At 40.7% G+C, this 19,111-nt stretch overlaps 1 protein-coding gene across 2 annotated transcripts in view; it reads right to left on the bottom strand.

Annotated features, from left to right (window-relative positions):
• DYNC2H1 (dynein cytoplasmic 2 heavy chain 1) overlaps nucleotides 1–19,111 on the bottom strand; it is a 299,368-nt gene that overhangs the window by 25,089 nt on the left and 255,168 nt on the right. For both annotated transcript variants that reach the window (XM_026505886.4, XM_026505887.4), the window contains 2 exons: nucleotides 4,484–4,593; nucleotides 3,474–3,555 (listed from right to left, as the gene is read on the bottom strand). In XM_026505886.4, coding sequence (XP_026361671.2) covers nucleotides 3,474–3,555; nucleotides 4,484–4,593 — 192 coding nt within the window. The remainder of the gene's footprint in view (nucleotides 1–3,473; nucleotides 3,556–4,483; nucleotides 4,594–19,111) is intronic.

Below are 19,111 nucleotides of genomic sequence, written 5' to 3'. Positions count from 1 at the left end.
AGCTGGTATAAAAACGGAACTGTTGAATTCCTGTTTAATATTTTTTCTACTACAGCACTGACACGATGATACTTGGGCAATTTAAGAGTTGATAAAGCATGCTGGCCTTGAAAAAATGTTAAAATTTACAGAGTACCTGCTCATTTCGGTGCTAGAATCTCTCTAGGTAAGACATTTGAAGGCCTCTTCTAGAAATTTCATCAAGTTTCAAGCTGAATTAGTCTGCCCGGAAATTTGTAAACATAGTTCTTGGTGACAGTGCCACAACTTGACCATGTCATTGGAGGATCCCAAGACAGAAACACGTCATTGTTCTCTTCTAACGAGGAGCGGTGCTGAGAGACTTGTTGGCACATCTGACTCTGACAGACATCCTGGGCTCCCCCAGCCTCCCCTATCCCTCAAACTGCCCAGACCTGCCACTTATAAGAAACACCTGAATCTCCCCTCTTCTCTCTGCACCCTCTACGACTACCCTGTCATGACATTTAAAAGCCATCTGTGGAATTTAAAGACTTCATCATTCCCAAGAATGAAACTAAAATGTAAGAATGTCAAAAAGTAATACTCTATCGTTTGTATAATAAAATAACATATCAGGGATGAGAATGGTATCAACAAAGGTTACCCTTGTTTCAACATTAGTTCTTACTTTTTTTTTTTTTTTAAAGATTTTTAAAATTTATTTGTCCAAGAGAGAGTGCACAAGCAGGGGGAGCGGCAGGTAGAAACAGGCAGAGGGAGAAGCAGGATCCCTGCTGAGCCCGGAGCCTGATGCGGGACTCGATCCTGGGACCTGGGGATCATGACCTGAGCCAAAGGCAGACGCTTCCCTGACTGAGCCCCCCAGACGCCCCTGTAGTTGTTCTCTGAAGGAAGGAACAAAAGAAGGCGGTCCAAACACTTCCTTTACTGCTGAAAAAGAGCTTGGAGGATCTACCTAGTCTCCAGGCAAATGGATTTCCTGACGTTAAAATGAAGAATTCCGCAGGCTCCCCTTCCATTTACAAGAGTACTGAGCTAAGCACCCAGCCACAGAGCCACAGGCACTGGGCCAACAGGAGCACAGCAGCGTGTCACCCCCGAGAAAAGCCTCAGGAAGACACAGGACTCCACCAGCCCCAGGAACCGCGGCGCAGCAGCCGCGCGGAGCTGGCCGAGGACTTGTCTTCTGCCTTCGGTGTGTGGTGGCCTCGGCATCAGGGGGACGGCTGGGGGCCCAGCCGTGGGCAAGCCCGGAGTCGCGAGCGCCCGAGGAGCCTGACGCAGGCCGGTCCTGGCATCACGCGTCGCCACCCGCGGCTCACGAGCCACCGATGGGTGACGGCAGCGGGAACCGGAGAGCACCGCGCTTCAGGGCCCGCAAATCGGCATGCGCACGTGTGCTCGCGCGGGGCTGGCGGGTCTGAGATGTCGGCTGGTCTGGGGAACTGCAGCCTTGCCTGAACATGTCAGTGGCTGAATTCCGTCGAGGGTAGCAGAGGTGCAAGGAGAAATAATGAAAAATACACACCCTCCCGTGCACGTGTGTTCCCAGAGAGCCTTACAATACGTGTCTGAGGAAAGTGACCCTAAGTCCCTTGATAAATGAGACAAGGACTCAGATTACTCCATTAACTGCTTAAAGTCACAAGGTTCTTTTTTGGAGAACTAAAATTAGAATATTGTTTTACTAACTGTCAGCCTTCCCCCCCCCCCCCCAATCTACAAAACATGACATAAAAGCTTGGGGTTTTCTGGTTGTAAATAGTTTTGTTCCCGTTTTGTAGAACAGAGGCAACACAGTTCTGGAAATATGAACACACTTTGACTCGGAATGTAACTCATTTCCCTTGCTGTTTCTACCACTGTGAATCTGCAGAATGAGGCCACATACCATACGTGGGGCTCAAGCTGCTGGAGACCACACAACGTGGTCCAGGGCAGGGCTCCTGGATGATAAGCGTCCCCTCTCTTTCCTTAACGACTGGGCAAGAGTGTGTGACCAGCAGCAATAGAGATGGAGTTCTTACAGGTTAGAGCTCAGGTTAAAATAACATGCCACGGGATGAAAGAAAACCGTTCTAATTCCGTTCCCTTCAGGGGAGAATTTTAGAGCTATCTACAGAAAGAGCCAGCTTGTCGTTAATGAAGAGATTCTGGCTCACGAGAGTACCATTACAGACGCCCCTACACAGTGCCTCTCCTCTCGTAGGCCCAAACTCACAACCCAGCAAGGGCATACCTGAGCGCCCACTACGAAACTGCTATCGTTTGACGTATTTGGGATACAATGAAACCACAAAAAAATGACTACTCTCACGGGACTTACATTCCAGTGGAATAAGACAGACAACAAATACACATAATAAATTATATAGTACGTCATGAAGTAGTAATGAAAAGAAAATTGCTAAACTGGGAACTACAACTATGTAAAAAGAACTTCTGAAAAGCCAGTTGCCTAAGGTTACCTAAGTTGAAGAACTATAGTCTTATGTTTAATTTATATAAAGACTGAATTATACGTGATGTCGACTTAAGATGGGGAACATTCCACTCTCCAAAGACAGACCAACAGCGGGACGGGCCGAGCAGCCCGCTACCACACCTGCTGGGTTAGGTCAGCGGAAGGCAGAAGGCGGAGAGGCGGTCTCCACGCGCGGACAGGAAAGAAGAACGGCTAAAACGCTCTACAGCTACTCAGGAGGGCGGCCGTCACTGGGGAGAGGGTTTCCACTGCACACGGTGAACTGGTTTTGTTATTAACATATGCGTGATTACCTACTGTTATTATTATAAAATGGATTTTTAACAGGAAAGCTACCAGAGAAAAATTTATGCTGCAGAAGATGGCTTGACTTTTTTCTTTTTAAACACATACATCTTGGGGACACCTGGGTGGCTCAGTAGGTGAAGAGTCTGCCTTTGGCTCAGGTCATGATCCCAGGGTCCCAGGATCAAGTCCCACATCAGGTTCCCTGCTCAGTGGGGAGTATGCTTCTCCCTCTGACCTCCCGAGCCCTTCTCATTCTCTCTCTCTTTCAAATAAATAAATAAAATCTTTAAAAAAAACCAACACAGATGGCTTGAATTTAACACTGAACTAATATACTCACAAACTGTAAACTCCCTGAGGACAAGACTTGGTCTATTTTTCATAAACTATACTTTATACATGCTTTATTATATACTTAATATTTACTGAATTGAATTCTAGAGCAGGAAACCTAACTGAACTTCAAGATTTGTATTTTTTTTTTTACCAAAAGTTACATTTTTAAATATGTTGTGTCCCTAACATTCTTATCTTTGCATTAGAATTTTGTTTTGTCCAAGTTGCTTCATCCTAAATCTTCACTTTGTCTTTTCACACTGCAAATACAATCTATTTCTGCTGATCTTATACCAAAACGATTGGGGTTTCAGAGCCTTTATCAGAGTTGGTAATATTATTTTTAGACTTAGATAAGCATCAGAAATTACTGCACTACCTTTATCTGCAGCTTTGCTTCTTGCAGCCGACCTTTCCACGAGGCTACAAACTTAAGGCTATCCACAGAGCAGCCCATCGCCCTGTAACAGAAAAGCATCCACTGTCAGAAAGGAAGAATCCTCCAGAATTAAAATACAAATAGTAACGGAAGACATACTCCTGTTCGTTTGCAACTGAAATATTTACAATGTGCAAGCAAGCAGATTTCTTAAACAATGTGCAGCATCTCAGACCTCATGCCAAGTCTGTAAAGTTAACTGGTTGCGCCACGTGCTGTTCCTGGAGCACACGCGGCCTCGCGGTTTCATTTTCACAATCTCTGATCGGACCGTCACGTGGTAAGTGTGCCGTAAATGCCCATTAGTTGAACTGAAACACTGATATTTATGAAACAATCCTCAGGCACTACACACTGAAATCCCCCCAAAGCAACACAGAACTAAGTTTAGTTCAGTTTATTTTTCCAAGCATCTTTTATTACATCCTAATTTATTTAAAAAATCAGTCCATACGATATGATTATCCAAGTGTGTTACGAAAAAAAGAGCTTGATCTTAACTATCATACCCCGCACCCCACCAGGACGCCTGGTCAGCATGTCCAACAGAAATGTCTGCAAAAAGAAAAATGCTTTCGTGCAGTGCAAAGTGGTTGCCACGGGTGACTCCATGTGGCTGGTGTGACTGAGAAATTCCAGGCTTGCTTTTATTTCACGCTGACGCCTTTAACTACAGGCAGCTCCATCGCACCTCCGCCAACCCCGTCAGACTGTAGCCACAACCAGATCGTCAACATTTTAAAAAATTAAATTTCACCTTTTTCAATTCTAATGAAAACATCATAATTATAAGCAATGCTTTTTAAACTAAAAGTTCACCGTGTTAAGAAATGTCAAGTATTAGGAAACAACACATCTCCCTTAATTCAATAATAAGTTTATTTCTTGCCAACGAAGGGAATGTGATCCAAAGCAGAGGGACAAACACGTCAGGAGTTCACCTTGCTCACCTTGCCGTCTCCTGGCGAAGGGCGTTGAGAAACGTGTCTGGGTGGAAGAGCTCGGACAGGTCAAGTGTATCAGAGAGAAGAGCCTGCTTCTCAGCTCTCTCTACCCAGCTCTGGATGGGGAAGAAGTAAGACACGCACCCATTTAAAAACTTTGTAAATTTGAAAGACAAATCTACTAAAGAACTCTTACATAAAAGTCCTGTTCAGTGAGAAAGTTACACCATTTCCAGTTGCTCTGAAATAGTGCCTGGAAAAAAAAAAAGGTTTCTATTTTACATCATGTGAGGTCTATTGTAATTTTTTTTTGATATAACATTCATCTATCCATCCATCATAAAAACAGCTTCCTTGCACAAACTTTTGCTGGTAAAAATCTGCTCCAAAAGTCTAAAATATGAAAATTAATCGAATATGTAACATTTCAGCTGGGACTGGCACTTCTCGTGATAAGCCACCGCTCAAAGTGCGCTCGGAAGATGAGCTGAGAATGGAGCCAGTTCCGGGTCTGCTGCAAATGTGCCATCTCACGGAATCAAGCGTTATTACGGTGGAGGGTAACGTCCAAGAACAAAGGGCTCTTTGTGAAAAGGTGTTTTTGAACAGTCTTTTCTTCTCATCTGGCATTATTTATAAACCCATTCTATCCCAGTGGAGAGATACACGTCATCACTAGGCATGTTTTATGAGTTTAATAAGAAATTGCCATGTGGAACAACTAACAAAACGACGAAGCCTTGTACAACACTGACTACATACGTGCTTCCCGCGTATTAGCCAGTCCTTCCCCCGCCGGCGCGAGGGAGTGTCCTCCTCCTTTCACAGGCGAGGACACGGACACGCGGCAGACAGACGAGCTGCCCTAAGTGGTGTGTTTCTGTGCCACACTCCGTACAGGTGCTGAAGCGCCTTAAGGGAAACGTGACTTACCGGTGATTTCCGCGTCAGTCTGTCAGTCCAGCTGCAGCACAGACACGCTGCCATGGTAACGTCAGCTGGTACAAACCCGCACAATTGTCATCTACTCAGCCATTCATTTCGTATGATTTATAAAGGCTAGGAAACACTGCGTTTACTTAATTTATTACTGTACAGAAAAGCGACGTTTCATGTGCTGAAACACCCCGTTATCCACCCAAGCACGGACGTCTGTCAGCCAGGCGCAGGAGAGGAGAAACTCCAAAGCTACTGTGTTTGCATTAACGTCCTAATGCCTTTGACCAGTCCTCCTACCCTGCAGCAAAAATGGTCCCGTGTCCCTAATACCAGTTGATAATATGCGTATTTAAAGAGGAGAAACAACCTTAAAAGAGAGCTTTTTAACAAACTATGATGATTTCTTCTTGGATATTATCCTTTAAAACAGTAACACTCTATACAGTACCTATTTTCAATAAAGGATATTTAAATTATTCATTGTTTAATCCCTATGAAATATTTTTGTTATCTGCCTATTTTCATTAGCTAAACATAGCTAACAAATTATGTTTGCGTGATCTTTTATTATAATATTTAACGCGTACATATTTCAAATTAATACTATCATTAACCTCTTAAAATTAAATTTTAATTAAAAAATTTCAAAAGAGTTGTTGCCAGTAACGGACATATGCACATGTTCAAATTAATTAACAACTAAAGGGTGGCTGACCATCAGATCTTTACTTTAAGTCTGAATTAATAAAATTAGTAACCAAAGGAAAAGCTTCTATGATCCAAATGTTCTTATTAGTCCATGGTGGGGGGAACTTTTTGTCTGTTACACTTCAAGGCAGACTAAAACAAAGGCATATTTGATAAGATGAAGTTTAAATAACAAAGATTCTCTTACTTAATATGTATGTTGTCTTTGAACAGCAAACTTCATAGTGAGAAACACAGTGAAGCATATTTTTTAAAAAATTACATTTCAACCTGTTTACAGCAGCTTTATTCATGACCATCAAAACTGGGAAGCAACCAAGACGTCCTTCAGTAGGTGAGGGATAAATACACCGAAACAATGAGCTATCACGCCACGAAGAGATGCACGATACGGAGTTCAAGAAGGCAAGGAGAAAAGGCGACATTACTACAGGATTCCAATAATATAAAAGGTGAAACTATGGAGACAGGAAGAAGACCAGGGGTTAGCAGGGAGGGGGAGGAGGGGGTGGAGCAGCGGAGCACAGAGGAGTTTGAGGGCAGTGAAACTACTCTATGATGCTGGAATGATGAGTACGTATCATTATACGTTTGTCCAAACCCACAGACGTAACACAGCAGGAGCAAATCTGAAGGTAAACTGTGGACACTGGGTGATTATGACCGGTCAATGTAGGTTCATCCTTGGTTAAAAAAAAGTACCGTTCTGGTGAGGGATGAGGATGAGGAAGGCGACGTGGATGTGGTAGCAGGGGTGTATGCGCAATGTCCCAACGTCTGTACCTTCACCTCAATTTTGTTGTGAACTAAAACTGTTCTAAGACAGTAAAGGTATTTTAAAAACATTTATAGTCATTTTTAAGAATAGAAATAAAGACTTAAGTAGTACAATCTTTAATGATCAGCAGTACGCATATATGGATTGGGCTTTCAGCAAAGTTGTAGGCATATTAGCTAAAATATTTCTCAGTAAGTGTTTTTCTTTGCTGCTGGCTATCAGCCACTTTCTTTTTAAAGGATTAGGTCTGAGACTGAACATAACACCTACATGCCTCTCTTATGATTATGAGGCTGTATACCTCTAATTCTTCAAATGATGTATAATAAATGTAATTGGGGAGTTAAGCAAATAAAGCGTTAGGTAAATTTTTGACTGCTGAGTGTGCACGCACGCACGTGCACGTACACACAGATTCAGAATTATGGGAAGTAAAACTTCTTAACTGAGTGAACCACAGAGATCATCTACTATAGTTCCCTTATTAAAAGACAAATAAAATGAGTTTCCTGGGGCACCTGGGTGGCTCTGCCATTAAGCATCTGACTCTTGAATTCAGCTCAGGTCATGATCTCAGGGTAGTGAGATTGAGCCCGATGTCAGGCTCCGTGCTGGGCATGGAGCCTGATTAAGATTCTCTCTCTCCCTCTGCCCTTCCCCCAACCCTCCCTCCCTCTCTCTCTGCCTTCCACTCTTAAAAATAAAAAAAAGATTTTTCCAAGGCAATACAGGATGGTTTAAGAATGTTGCAATATTTTATCAAAAAATATGCTAGTGATGAAGCAGAATTTATGAATAAAAATGGCATGCATTCAGTCACTTAGCATTTACAGAAAGTAAGAGCTTATTATCTTGTTAGAGGAGATAAAACATGCACAAATAACTGCGATAAAAAGTATTAAATGGAGACCGTCCACGGTGGTGGCATAAGACCCTGAGTGCACCTCCTCCCACGGACACACAAACCTGTCTGTACCCACAGAGTAACCCTTCCTGAAGAAGAGCTGGAAACTGATCGAAAAGCTCTGCACGACAAACAAGAAACCACAAAGAGACCACACAGAGAAGGTGAGAAGAGATGGGAGACACAGTAATGACAGGAACCTCGTTCCCAATGTGAAGACCCGCAGTGGGGGAAATATCCCTGAGGGGCCTCTCTCTGGCTCACCCACCCTGGGACCCAGCAAGGAAACAGTGGTTTAAGGGCAACTGGACCGAGAGGGAAGGAAGACATTATCAACATAATAAAGGCCATATATGGCAGACCCACAGCTAACATCATACTCAATGGTGAAAAGCTGAAAGCTTTTCCTCTAAGATCAGAAACAAAACAAGGAAGTCTACTCTTGCCACTTTGATGCAACAAAGGACTGGAAGTCCTAGCCACAACAATTAGGCATGAAAAAGAAATACAAGGTATCCAAACTGGAACAGAAGACTTAAAACTGTCACTATTTACAGATGACATGATTTATATAAAAAACCCTAAAGATGCCACCAAAAAACTGTTAGAACTATAAATGAGTTAATTAAAGTCACAGGACACAGAACTAACACCCAGAAATTTGTTGCATTTTTATAGTTAATAATGAATTGTAAGAGAAATTAAGAAATTAATCCCACTTAATGGTTATATCTAAAAGAATAAAATACCTAGGAATAAATTTAACCAAGCAGGTAAAAGACCTGTACTCTGAAAATGGTAAGACATGATGAGAGAAATTAGTGATAACACAAATAAATGAAAGATACACCATGCTCATGGATTAGAATATTGTTAAAAATGTTTATACTAGCCAAAGCCATGTACAGATTCAGTGCAATCCCTATCAAAATACAACAGTATTTTTTCACAGAACTAGAACAAATAATTCTAAAATTTGTACAGAACCACCAAAGACCCTAAACAGCTAAAGCCATCTTGAGAAAAAAGAACACAGCTGGAGTATCACAATCCCACACTGCAAGATACACTACAGCGCTGCAGTAACAAAACAGGATGCTACTGGCACAGGGGTAAACACACAGATCAATGGAGCAGAACAGAGAGCCCAGAAATAAACAGAGGCTTACACAGTCCATCAAAGGACAACGGAGACAGGACACCCAACAGGGAAAAGGCCGCTCCTGAAGCAGCAGAGGAAACTGGACCACCTTCTGACATCATATGTGAAAATAAATTCATAATGGATAAAAGACCTGAATGTAAGATCCGAAACCATAAAACTCCTAGAAGAAAACATAGGCAGGAAGCTTTTTTATGACAATTTTTTATTATGTTAGTCACCGTACAGTATATCCTTAGTTTCTGATGTCGTGTTCCATGATTCATTATTTGCGTATAACACCCAGTGCTCCATGCAGTACGTGCCCTCCTTACTACCCATCACCGGCCTATCCCCGTCCCCCACCCCCCTCCCCTCTGAGGCCCTCAGTTTGTAGAATGAAGGCGGGGGGGTGAACAGAAGGGGGAATGAACCATGAGAGACTGTGGACTCTGGGAAACAAACTGAGGTAGGAAGCTCTTAGCAATGTTTTTTTGGACCAGTCTCTTCAAGCAAGGTCAACAAAAGCTAAAATAAAGAAATGGAATTACCTCAAAATAAAAAGCTTCAGCACAGTGAAGGAAACCATCAAGAAAACGAAAAGGCAACCTACTGAAAGGGAGATCTGTGCAAATCACACATCTGATAAGGGGTTAATCTTCAAAACACATAAAAACTTATATAACTTAGTACCAGAGAAGAGATTTTAAAAATGGGCAGAGGTCTTAAATAGACATTTTTCTCAAAGAAGATATACAGATGGTCAGACACACACATGAAAAGATGCTCGGCATCACTCACCATCAGGGACATGGACATCAACACCAGATGAGGTACCACCTCACACCTGCCAGAATGCTAACATCAAAAAGACAGAGTAACAAGTCCTAGCGAGAATGTGGAGAAAATGAAACCCTCGTGCACTGTTGGTGGGAATGCAAACTGGTACAACCACTATGGAAAATAGGATGGAGGTTCTTCAAAAAATTAAAAATAGAAATACTGTAAAATCCAGCAATTCCATCTACGGGTATTTACTCAAAGAAAATGAAAACACCCATTTGAAGAGACAGATTCACCCCTATGTCCATTACTGCACTATTTATAATAGCCAAGACACTGAAGCAGTCTGTGTCCTTCAACAGATGAATGGGTAAAGATTTGGTGTGTACACAATGACATATGACTCAGCCAGTAAAAAGAATAAAATCTTGCCATTTGCAAAACCAATGGTGGACCTAGAAGGTATTATGGGAAGTAAAACAAATCAGACAGAGAAAGACAAATACAATACAGTCTTAATTCTATGTGGAATCTAAAAACCAAAAGAGACAGATAAAACAAAACAGAAACAGATGTACGGATATAGGAAAAAAACAGCTGGTTAACCATAGCGGGGAAGTTATGGAAGATGGGCAACATTGGTAAAGATGTTTAAGAGGTATACTCTCAGAGTTATGAAATAAATAACTCATGGGTATGTGTTGTACAGCTCAGGGAATATAGTCAATAATACTGCAATGATTTTGTATGGTGACAGATTGAAACTAGACTTACGGGAATCATTATGCAATGTATAGTCATATTTGAACACGTTATGTCATGTATAACATACACTCCATGTGATGTCACGTCAGGTACGTCTCTACGACATACCTCACTACGATGCACACGTGGAGCTAACAGATGTTGTATGTCAATTATACTTCACTTTTTTAAAAACGTGTTAAGTGGAAAGCCACAAACGAAAAATGTTTCATGAGAGTTCTACTCCTATATGAACCAATAGATACAGAATTTTAAAGGAAAAGGCTTTTCCCTGAAAAAAAAATTTTTTTAAAGATTTATTTGTTTATTTGACAGAGAGACAGAGAGAGAGCCAGCGAGAGAGGGAACACAAGCAGGGGAGTGGGAAAGGAAGAAGCAGGCTCATAGCAGAGGAGCCTGATGTGGGGCTCGATCCCATAACGCCGAGATCACGCCCTGAGCCGAAGGCAGACACTTAACGACTGTGCTACCCAGGCGCCCCCCCCGAAAAATTTTATATCAACTTATTACCGTTCATTTGTGAATACAACTAGGTATCACTTTTATGTAGGCTAGAGTTCAGAAAATAAACAACTGTACCTCTTCTTTTAAACATTACTCAAAAATGTTCTTCAACTAATTTACATATTAGTCAAAACTAACATTTTCAAGGATGTAAAAGTCAGAGGCTAAAGCTATTAGTTACCAGTAATGAAATCAGTAAGTATAGAATTACATCTATATCATTGCTATAACAAAATTAAATTCATATAATAAACTTTTTGAGATGAACTCGAAGGCAAAAGAAAAGCATCAGTTGTATACCACAGGCAAAAAACAAAAACTAAAACCCCTTCCCTTCAAGTGTTCACACACATTTATGAAGTATATCATGTATCTATACAAAAGGAAGCTGAACTTCCATCTCTGATCAAAATGAGAAAAAAATAAGAATCTAATATTTTATAAAGGCAGCATCACAGATCACTGGGGAATGGAAAAAATATTTCATTCCCTCAATAAATTGTGTTGGGGAAAAACGGCTTCATGTTTGAGGAAAAAAAGTTAAATCTTTAATTCGCATTCTAACCTAAAATTATGCCATTTAGCATTCAGAGCAGAATGTTATTTCACAGATAAATGGGAATGAAAAGACAACTTCAGATGGGGAAGTAGAGAAGATTATGTCTCCCATTATAGAATGACTTTTAAAAAAGAAAAAGAAATATAAGTTATAGTATATAAATTTTATATATATAAAATATAAATAAAAGTAAGTACTGAAACTAAATTTGGAAATATATTTCCACATATATAAAAATAAATAACATTAACAGAACTGTAAGTATCTTATATGTCATAGCAATTAGTATAAAATGAAACACACTAATAAGCTGATGCCATTTTATTTTGTTTTGATGTACCATTTTCTTGGAAAAAGGGTTTAAGGCAAATAAATATTTTAGGCAATCACAACAATATACAATGGGAAAAGACAGTCTTGTCAATAAATGGTGCTAGGGAAACTGGACAGCTACATATAAAAGAATGAAACTGAATCACTTTCTAAAACCATACACAAAAATAAACTCAAAATGGATTAGAGACCTACATGTGAGACCTGACGCCATGAAACTCCTACAAGAGAACACAGGTAGTAATTTCTCTGACATCGCCATGGCAACAATTTTCTAGATATGTCTTCTGAGGTAAGGAAAACAAAAGCGAAAATAAAGTACAGGAACTACATCAAAGTAAAAAGCTTCTGCACAGCAAAGGAAACCATCAACAAAACAAAAAGTCCACCTACTGAATGGTAAACAATATTTGCAAATAATATACTTGATAAGGGGCTGATATGTAAAATATATAAAGAACTTAATACAGTTAAACAAAAATAATCCAATTAAAAATGGTCAGAGGATCTGAATACACATTTTTCCAAAGAAGACCTATAGATGGCCAACAGAAACATGAAAAGATGCTCAACATCACACATTATCAGGGAAATACAAATCAAAATCACAATGAGATGTCACCTTACACCAGTTAGAATGGGTAAATCAAAACGAAAAGAAAAAGTGTTGGTGAGGATATGGAGAAGAAGGAACACTCGTGCGCTGTTGGTGGGAATGCAAACTGGTGCAGCCACTGTGGAAATCAGTATGGAGGTCCCCCCAAAAATGAAAAATAGAAATAACCATATGATCCAGGGGCACCTGGGTGGCTCAGTTGGTTAAGTGTCCGACTCTTGATTTCGGCTCAGGTCATGATCTTAGGCTCTGCTGAGTGTGGAGCCTGCTTAAGATTCTCTCTCCTCCTCTCCCTCCACCTGCTCCCTGCCCCAACCCTGCTTGCAGGCATGCGCTCGCTCTCTTAAAAAAAAAAAAAAAAAAAAAAAAAAGGTGAAAGGAAAAAAAAATACCATATGATCCAGTAATTCTACTACTGGGTATTTATTTACCTGAAGAAAATGAAACCATAATTTGAAAAGACACATGCACCCCAGTGTTACTGCAGCATTGTTTACAATACCCAAGACAGGATAACAACCTATGTGTCCACTGACCGATGAATGGATAAGATGTATACACATACAATGGAATATTACACAGCCAGAAAAAGGATGAGTCTTTGTCATTTGAGACAACATGGATGGACCTAGAGGGTATTATGCTAAATGAAATAAGTCAGACTGAGAAAGTCAAATACCATAAGACTCTGCTCATAAGTCAAATCTAAAGAAAATAAACACATGAATTAAAAAAAAAAAAAGCAGAATCAGACCTACAAATACACAGAACTGACAGAAGCTAGAGGGTAGGGGTGTAGGTTGGACAAAATGGGTGAAGGGGAGAGGGAGGTACAGGCTTCCAGTGATGGAATGAGTAAGTCACGGGAGTAAAAGGCAGGGCACAGGGAATACAGTCCATGATATCACAGTAAGGATACGGGATAGACAGTACCATGCTGTGGTGAACACAGCATACTGTATAAACTTGTCAAACCACGGTACGGCCAGGGAGAATAGCTTTGTGGCTTAAACACTGTTAGGTTACTAAACGTCGATCTGTGATCTGCCTTGGTAATGTTCTGCCTGCACTTGGAAAGACTGTCTGCTCTGCTGCTGTTGGATGCAATACCGTTCCGTGTACATTACTTAAAAGTTCTTCAAGTCTTTGATAACCTTACTGATTCTTCGCCTACTTATCCAATTATTGAGAGGGATGTTTTGAAATCTCCAACTTTAATTATGGATATACCTGTTTCTCCTGCAGTTTTATCAGCTTCTGTCTCATGGACTTTGAAACTCTGTTAGCTGTGGAATGTTTAGCATTGTTATGTCTTTTGACAATCTGATCACTTTATCATTATTGAATAAGCTTCATTATCTCCTGTTATATTCTTTGCTATGAAACCCGTTTTACCCAGTTTTAAGACAGCCTCATGTTTTTGTTGTTTTGGGGTTTTTTTTTGACAGGTGTTACCGTGGTATAGCTTTTCCATCATTTTACTTTTAATCTATTTGTGTCTTTACATTTAAAGGGCAATGCCCTGATGCCCTACAGCCAACATATCTGAATTTTATTTTATCCAATCTGACAGTTTTTAGTTGGAGACTTTGAAAATTTGTATGCTTGTAAAATGCTACTTAATAATTTATTATTTAGGGAAAAAGTGAGCTTTAAATTGCCATATCCTGTACAAGAAAATTTTAGGATTCAAGGCTGAGCAAGATAGAATTCAATGAGCAAAATTACAGCTTCAATTTGTTTTTAATTTTTTTAAAGATTTCATTTTTTATTTGAGAGAGAGAGAGACACACACACACACGCATGTGGGGGGGCAGGCAGAGGGAAAGGGAGAGAGAATCTTAAGCAGGCTCCACGCCCAACACGGAGCCTGATGTGGGGCTGATCCCACAAACCCAAGATTATGACTCAATCCAAAATCCAGAGGTGGATGCTTAACTGACTGAGCCACACAGGTGCCCCTTCGATTTGTTCTGAGATGACACCTAAACGTAGTGTTTTAAGGGAAAGAAGAAAGATCAAAAAATTTATTTTTTTACCATAATCATGTCTTGGTAAGATTATTTTTAATGACAAATATTCTAGTCACATGTGATAATAATGACCATAAATAATTTCTAAACATAGAAATTACATGTGTGAGGAATATTTGATAAACATAAAATTCAGTGTCACTTCATTTATGAATAATGTTCCTGGCTGATTAGTGGTTGAAATTAAGGCAAATGTTATTCTTTAAAGATGAATTTAGGGGAAAAACTGGATAAAACAGTTCTCTATTGATAACTAAAGAGCCTCCATGAACAGTTAAATCAAGTATTTTTGATACATGCATTGAAAATACTGAAATTTGAAGAAGATATTGTGAAGGCCTCCCGGCAACCACAATGAGAAGCCCGCGGCCCGCCACACAGCTGCCCCAGCTCTCGTCTCCACACACCCTCCCTTTGTGTTTTATCCCATAAGGAAGCAAAGCCCATTCGTCTCCCAGATTCTCCATGCGCTGGTTCCCCTGCTGAGACTTTCCTCTCTGGTTGTTCATGGTTTGCTTTCTCACTCCATTCAAGTCTCTGTTTAAATACCACCTCCTAAGAGAGGTCTTACCTGCCCATCATACCAAAGTGATACCCTCTCCGACCCACTCACTTTCTAGCTCCCTTAATGACATCAATTTTCTTTATAGCATCCTAGTATTAATTAGATAAAAAGTTCAGTTCAGCTTCAATACGGCTACGATCTATTGTTTGCCTTCACCTTCTGGTAAGCCCAATAAATAGATGCCTGCTTTTAAAAGTCCTGGCATCCCAGAAATGAAGGACGTCAATATTTGTAAAGCACAGATGTTACTACCATATCTAGTAAGTGTAACAATGTTATTAATTCCTACCAGGCCTGACATTTATATTTAGTTGATTTACGATCATATATAGACGGGCATTTTATATGCCACTTGGAGTAAAAATAACCCCTATCTGCTCTATAGGTTGAAATTATTAGACTAAAGGATAAATATGTACTTGTTATTGCAAGAGTAAAATTTTTTAAAACAATGACCGTGCAATTGTTCATATTATGTGAAAAAATGAAGAACTCTACAGTTCAGTAAGTAGAGAAAACAGGTTGATAATACACCTCTTAAGTCTACGGACTCTGAGAAACAAACTGAGGGCTTCAGAGGGGAGGGGGTGGGGGAATGGGACAGGCTGGTGATGGGTAGTAAGGAGGGCACGTACTGCATGGTGCACTGGGTGTTGTACGCAACTAATGAATCATCGAACTTTACATCAGAAACTAGAGAGTAATGTACTGTATGGTGACTAACATAATGTAATAAAAAAATTTTTAAAAAAAGAGAGAAAATGAAATTGCTAGATAAGTATAAGGAATAATGTTGAAAGCATTTTAGTAAAAAAAATATAAATAAATTTTAACTAATACAAAGTATAATATACCGATTTGGCTATGGTGAAATCCAGATCTTTATAAAGCTGACATACGTGCATTTGCAACATGAAATAAAACAACACTGAAGAACAAAATTTAATTCTAGGTTCGTTAGTTCTCTCTAACCATAATTCCTTCAAGGGGAAGTCCTAGTCGGGACTACTTCTATCTTGAGAGGATAAAATACCAATGGCTATGGACTTTGCCATTTTAAAATTTCTCAGGGAGGAAAAATCTGGTATCATTTACCAAAACATCTAATGTGAGTCATCTTCAATTCAAACATAAAAACAAGATAGAAAAAAAATTATATCTAGCACGTATTTATTTTTTCACTTATAAAATTTCAAAAACAATAGACATTAAAAGAATACTTATTTAGAAAAAACTTTTGAGATTTTAAAAATCCACGGAGGTTAAAAAAAGCTTCACACATCACAGATACAGATTAGCAATCATCTTCAGGACATTTAGTAAGGAAGGAGTTTTTCGAGATTTGCTTAAGGTGAGGCTCTTATGTTCAAGGTTCTTCCTAGAAAACGTATTCCTGCGAAGGACTTTGCTCGCCTGTCTGCCCCGGACGCACACAGGGGTTAGCCGCAGCATCACTGGGTCTAGCCCAGCGTCAGGTGCACCCACAGGCAGATGAGCACATGGCCCCGAGTCCTTCCAGAGGGTGTGCAGGTGAGCGCGAGGAGCTCAGGACGCGGCTACAGCAGGAAAACCGCGGACACGTTTTTAGAGGTGGCAGGTAGCCACGCGGAGCAGGGGAAAACCGCAGGGACCAGCCAGCCACCCTCAGGCAGCTTGGCGCTCAGCGGGGCTGACCAGGAGACGGGCCCCAGGGCTGTCTGATCTCATTATAATATCATTTGCATTGCGGTGTCCCCGCCCCCTTTCCTCTCAGGTGCTGCTGAGAAGATGGCCTATGTGAGCATGTGCAGTGGCTGGAGAGAGGAAGTCAGGGCAGGCACACAGGGGGTGTGACAACGAGCACTTAGGAGAGGGGAGACCACAGAGACCCCTAAACACACGACGCAGCAGTCAGCGGGCTGCTACCACCCTTGGTGCAGGCCGCTCCTCTCTGTCTGGGGGCTGGGCCCTTCCCTCAGGAAGCATGAGACCAGGGGCAGAGTCCACCGGCCCCAGGACACTTGCACTGCCCTTCTGTGGCCCAAGCCAAGGCTGCAAGACACAGACGACCCCCTGTAGCCATGTCCTTCCCTAACTAACAAGCCGATGCCCTGACGGCCGGGGGTGGGGGGGAGCGGCTGTGTGACCCCAGCGGAACCCTGAGATGGCCAGTCTCCTGCAGGGACCACAGCTCGTCTGCCAGCACCTGCTGATTGTGCAGGAACCCTAGCGTGTCTGCTTACACGGTCCCTACATGGTTTCCGTGGTAAAGCCTCTTACTATGCCACGCCAGTCCCTGCCGAAATTGGTATGCACGTGATAAAAGCAAGATGCAGATAAAAATTCTGGGAAGACCTTGTTATCTTGTCACATTTCTATATTGTCACATTTCTAGAACCAAGATTTATCTTCTGCAAGCAGTACAAATAGCATGGTTTATAGGATTGCTTCCATAAAACTGTAGATCATCATAGACCACAGACTACTACTTAGTATTCCAAATGTGCAGGACAGTTGACCATAGGCAGAATTTATTAGCTGACAGTGCAAAGAAATTACTGTCCCTGTACAACATGTAACTCCTAAAATCTTATAATACTACTGCTATAGCAATAGCTGTATTTTACTGGGTACTATTTCAGTTATGTGCCCTAAGTTCATTCTATGATAGTAACAACACAGTTTAAAGCTCGACTGTATATTAATCTTCAACCTCAGGTTTGGGCCAAGATGTATTTTTTTCATGAAATTCCAATATTTATCTATTTATTTATTATCTATTTCCTTCACTAAATGTAGAGATTCCTGTTGGTAGGAATTCATGATTTCCTCATTACTGTGTATCTCCAGCACTTAGAGCAGTGGTGGGACAAAACAGAAGCTCCATAAATAAGTAATGAATGAATATATATGAATATATATGAATATAAAAGATCCATAACATACGTTTTCTGAGTATAGGATATAAAAACAGGGAGGCTAGAGGTTTTGGACCTCATACAGACTGCTTTTTCCATTCTGTTTATAGGTCTTCCTATGCATGATTTTACTGAGTGCCTACTACGTGTAAATCACCGTACTAAGGACTGTGAGAGTTACTAAAAGGAGTTAGGAAAATAAAGATTCTTCTAGGAATGCAAAAAATACTGCAGAACCTTCCAAGATAAAGTAAGATACCTCAGAAAATAAATGAAAAATTAAAAAGATAATAAGATTACTTTTAATATTTAGGATCTCAAGAGAAAATAAAACAAATCTTCAAATGTTAGATTGTAGAGTAAAAGATTAAACTATAACATCTATTGGGCAAATTTAAATAGAAATAGAAATTAAATCTCATAAGGATGTCACAGATGCTACAGAATACATATTGGGAGGTAAATCACGATGATTAGGAAACGTGAAAGAGGTTTATGTCAGTTTGCTTGAGAATAACCCTAAAAGTGATTGAATCATTCATCTGTTCATTGGATACTGAAAAACCTACTTGTGCAAGCCACTGTTCTACATGCTTGGATAGGCCCATAAACAGACAAAAATGTGCTCTTACAGAGCTTCCATTTAGTAGAGGAATACAAAGAAAATTAATTCAGTGACATGTATAGAATATTAGCTGCGGATATAGGCTCCGGAGAAAAATAAAGAAGGAGAGGAGGGGGGCTGCGACCTGAAACAGGATGGCCAACGAAGTCTCGCTGAGAAGGTGACGCTGGAGCAAAGAGCTCCAAGGCAGAAAATGACCTCCGTGCAGCGTCTGGGGGCAGCAGCCCAGGCAGAGGAAGCAGCAAGAATAAAGCCCCTGGCGGGGAGCATTCACTGAGCAGCCCGGAGGCCAGCAAGGATAGCAGCAAACTAAAGGAGGAAAAGAGGAGGCAATCAGAGAGGGAGGAAGCCTGACCTTCACTTGTCGGCTGATGTAAGGATTTGGGGACTCTGGATGAGGCAGGAAGTCACAAGGGTATTTCCAAGACAGGAGTGATATAATCTGATTTATCCTTTAGCCAGAACATTCAGACTGCTTGGTTGA

Source organism: Ursus arctos, unplaced genomic scaffold, assembly GCF_023065955.2.
Source record: "Ursus arctos isolate Adak ecotype North America unplaced genomic scaffold, UrsArc2.0 scaffold_22, whole genome shotgun sequence".
NCBI classification, from domain to species: domain Eukaryota; kingdom Metazoa; phylum Chordata; class Mammalia; order Carnivora; family Ursidae; genus Ursus; species Ursus arctos.
The sequence above is the reverse complement of the archived record's forward strand: the minus strand, read 5'-3'. Positions and strand labels throughout refer to the sequence as shown.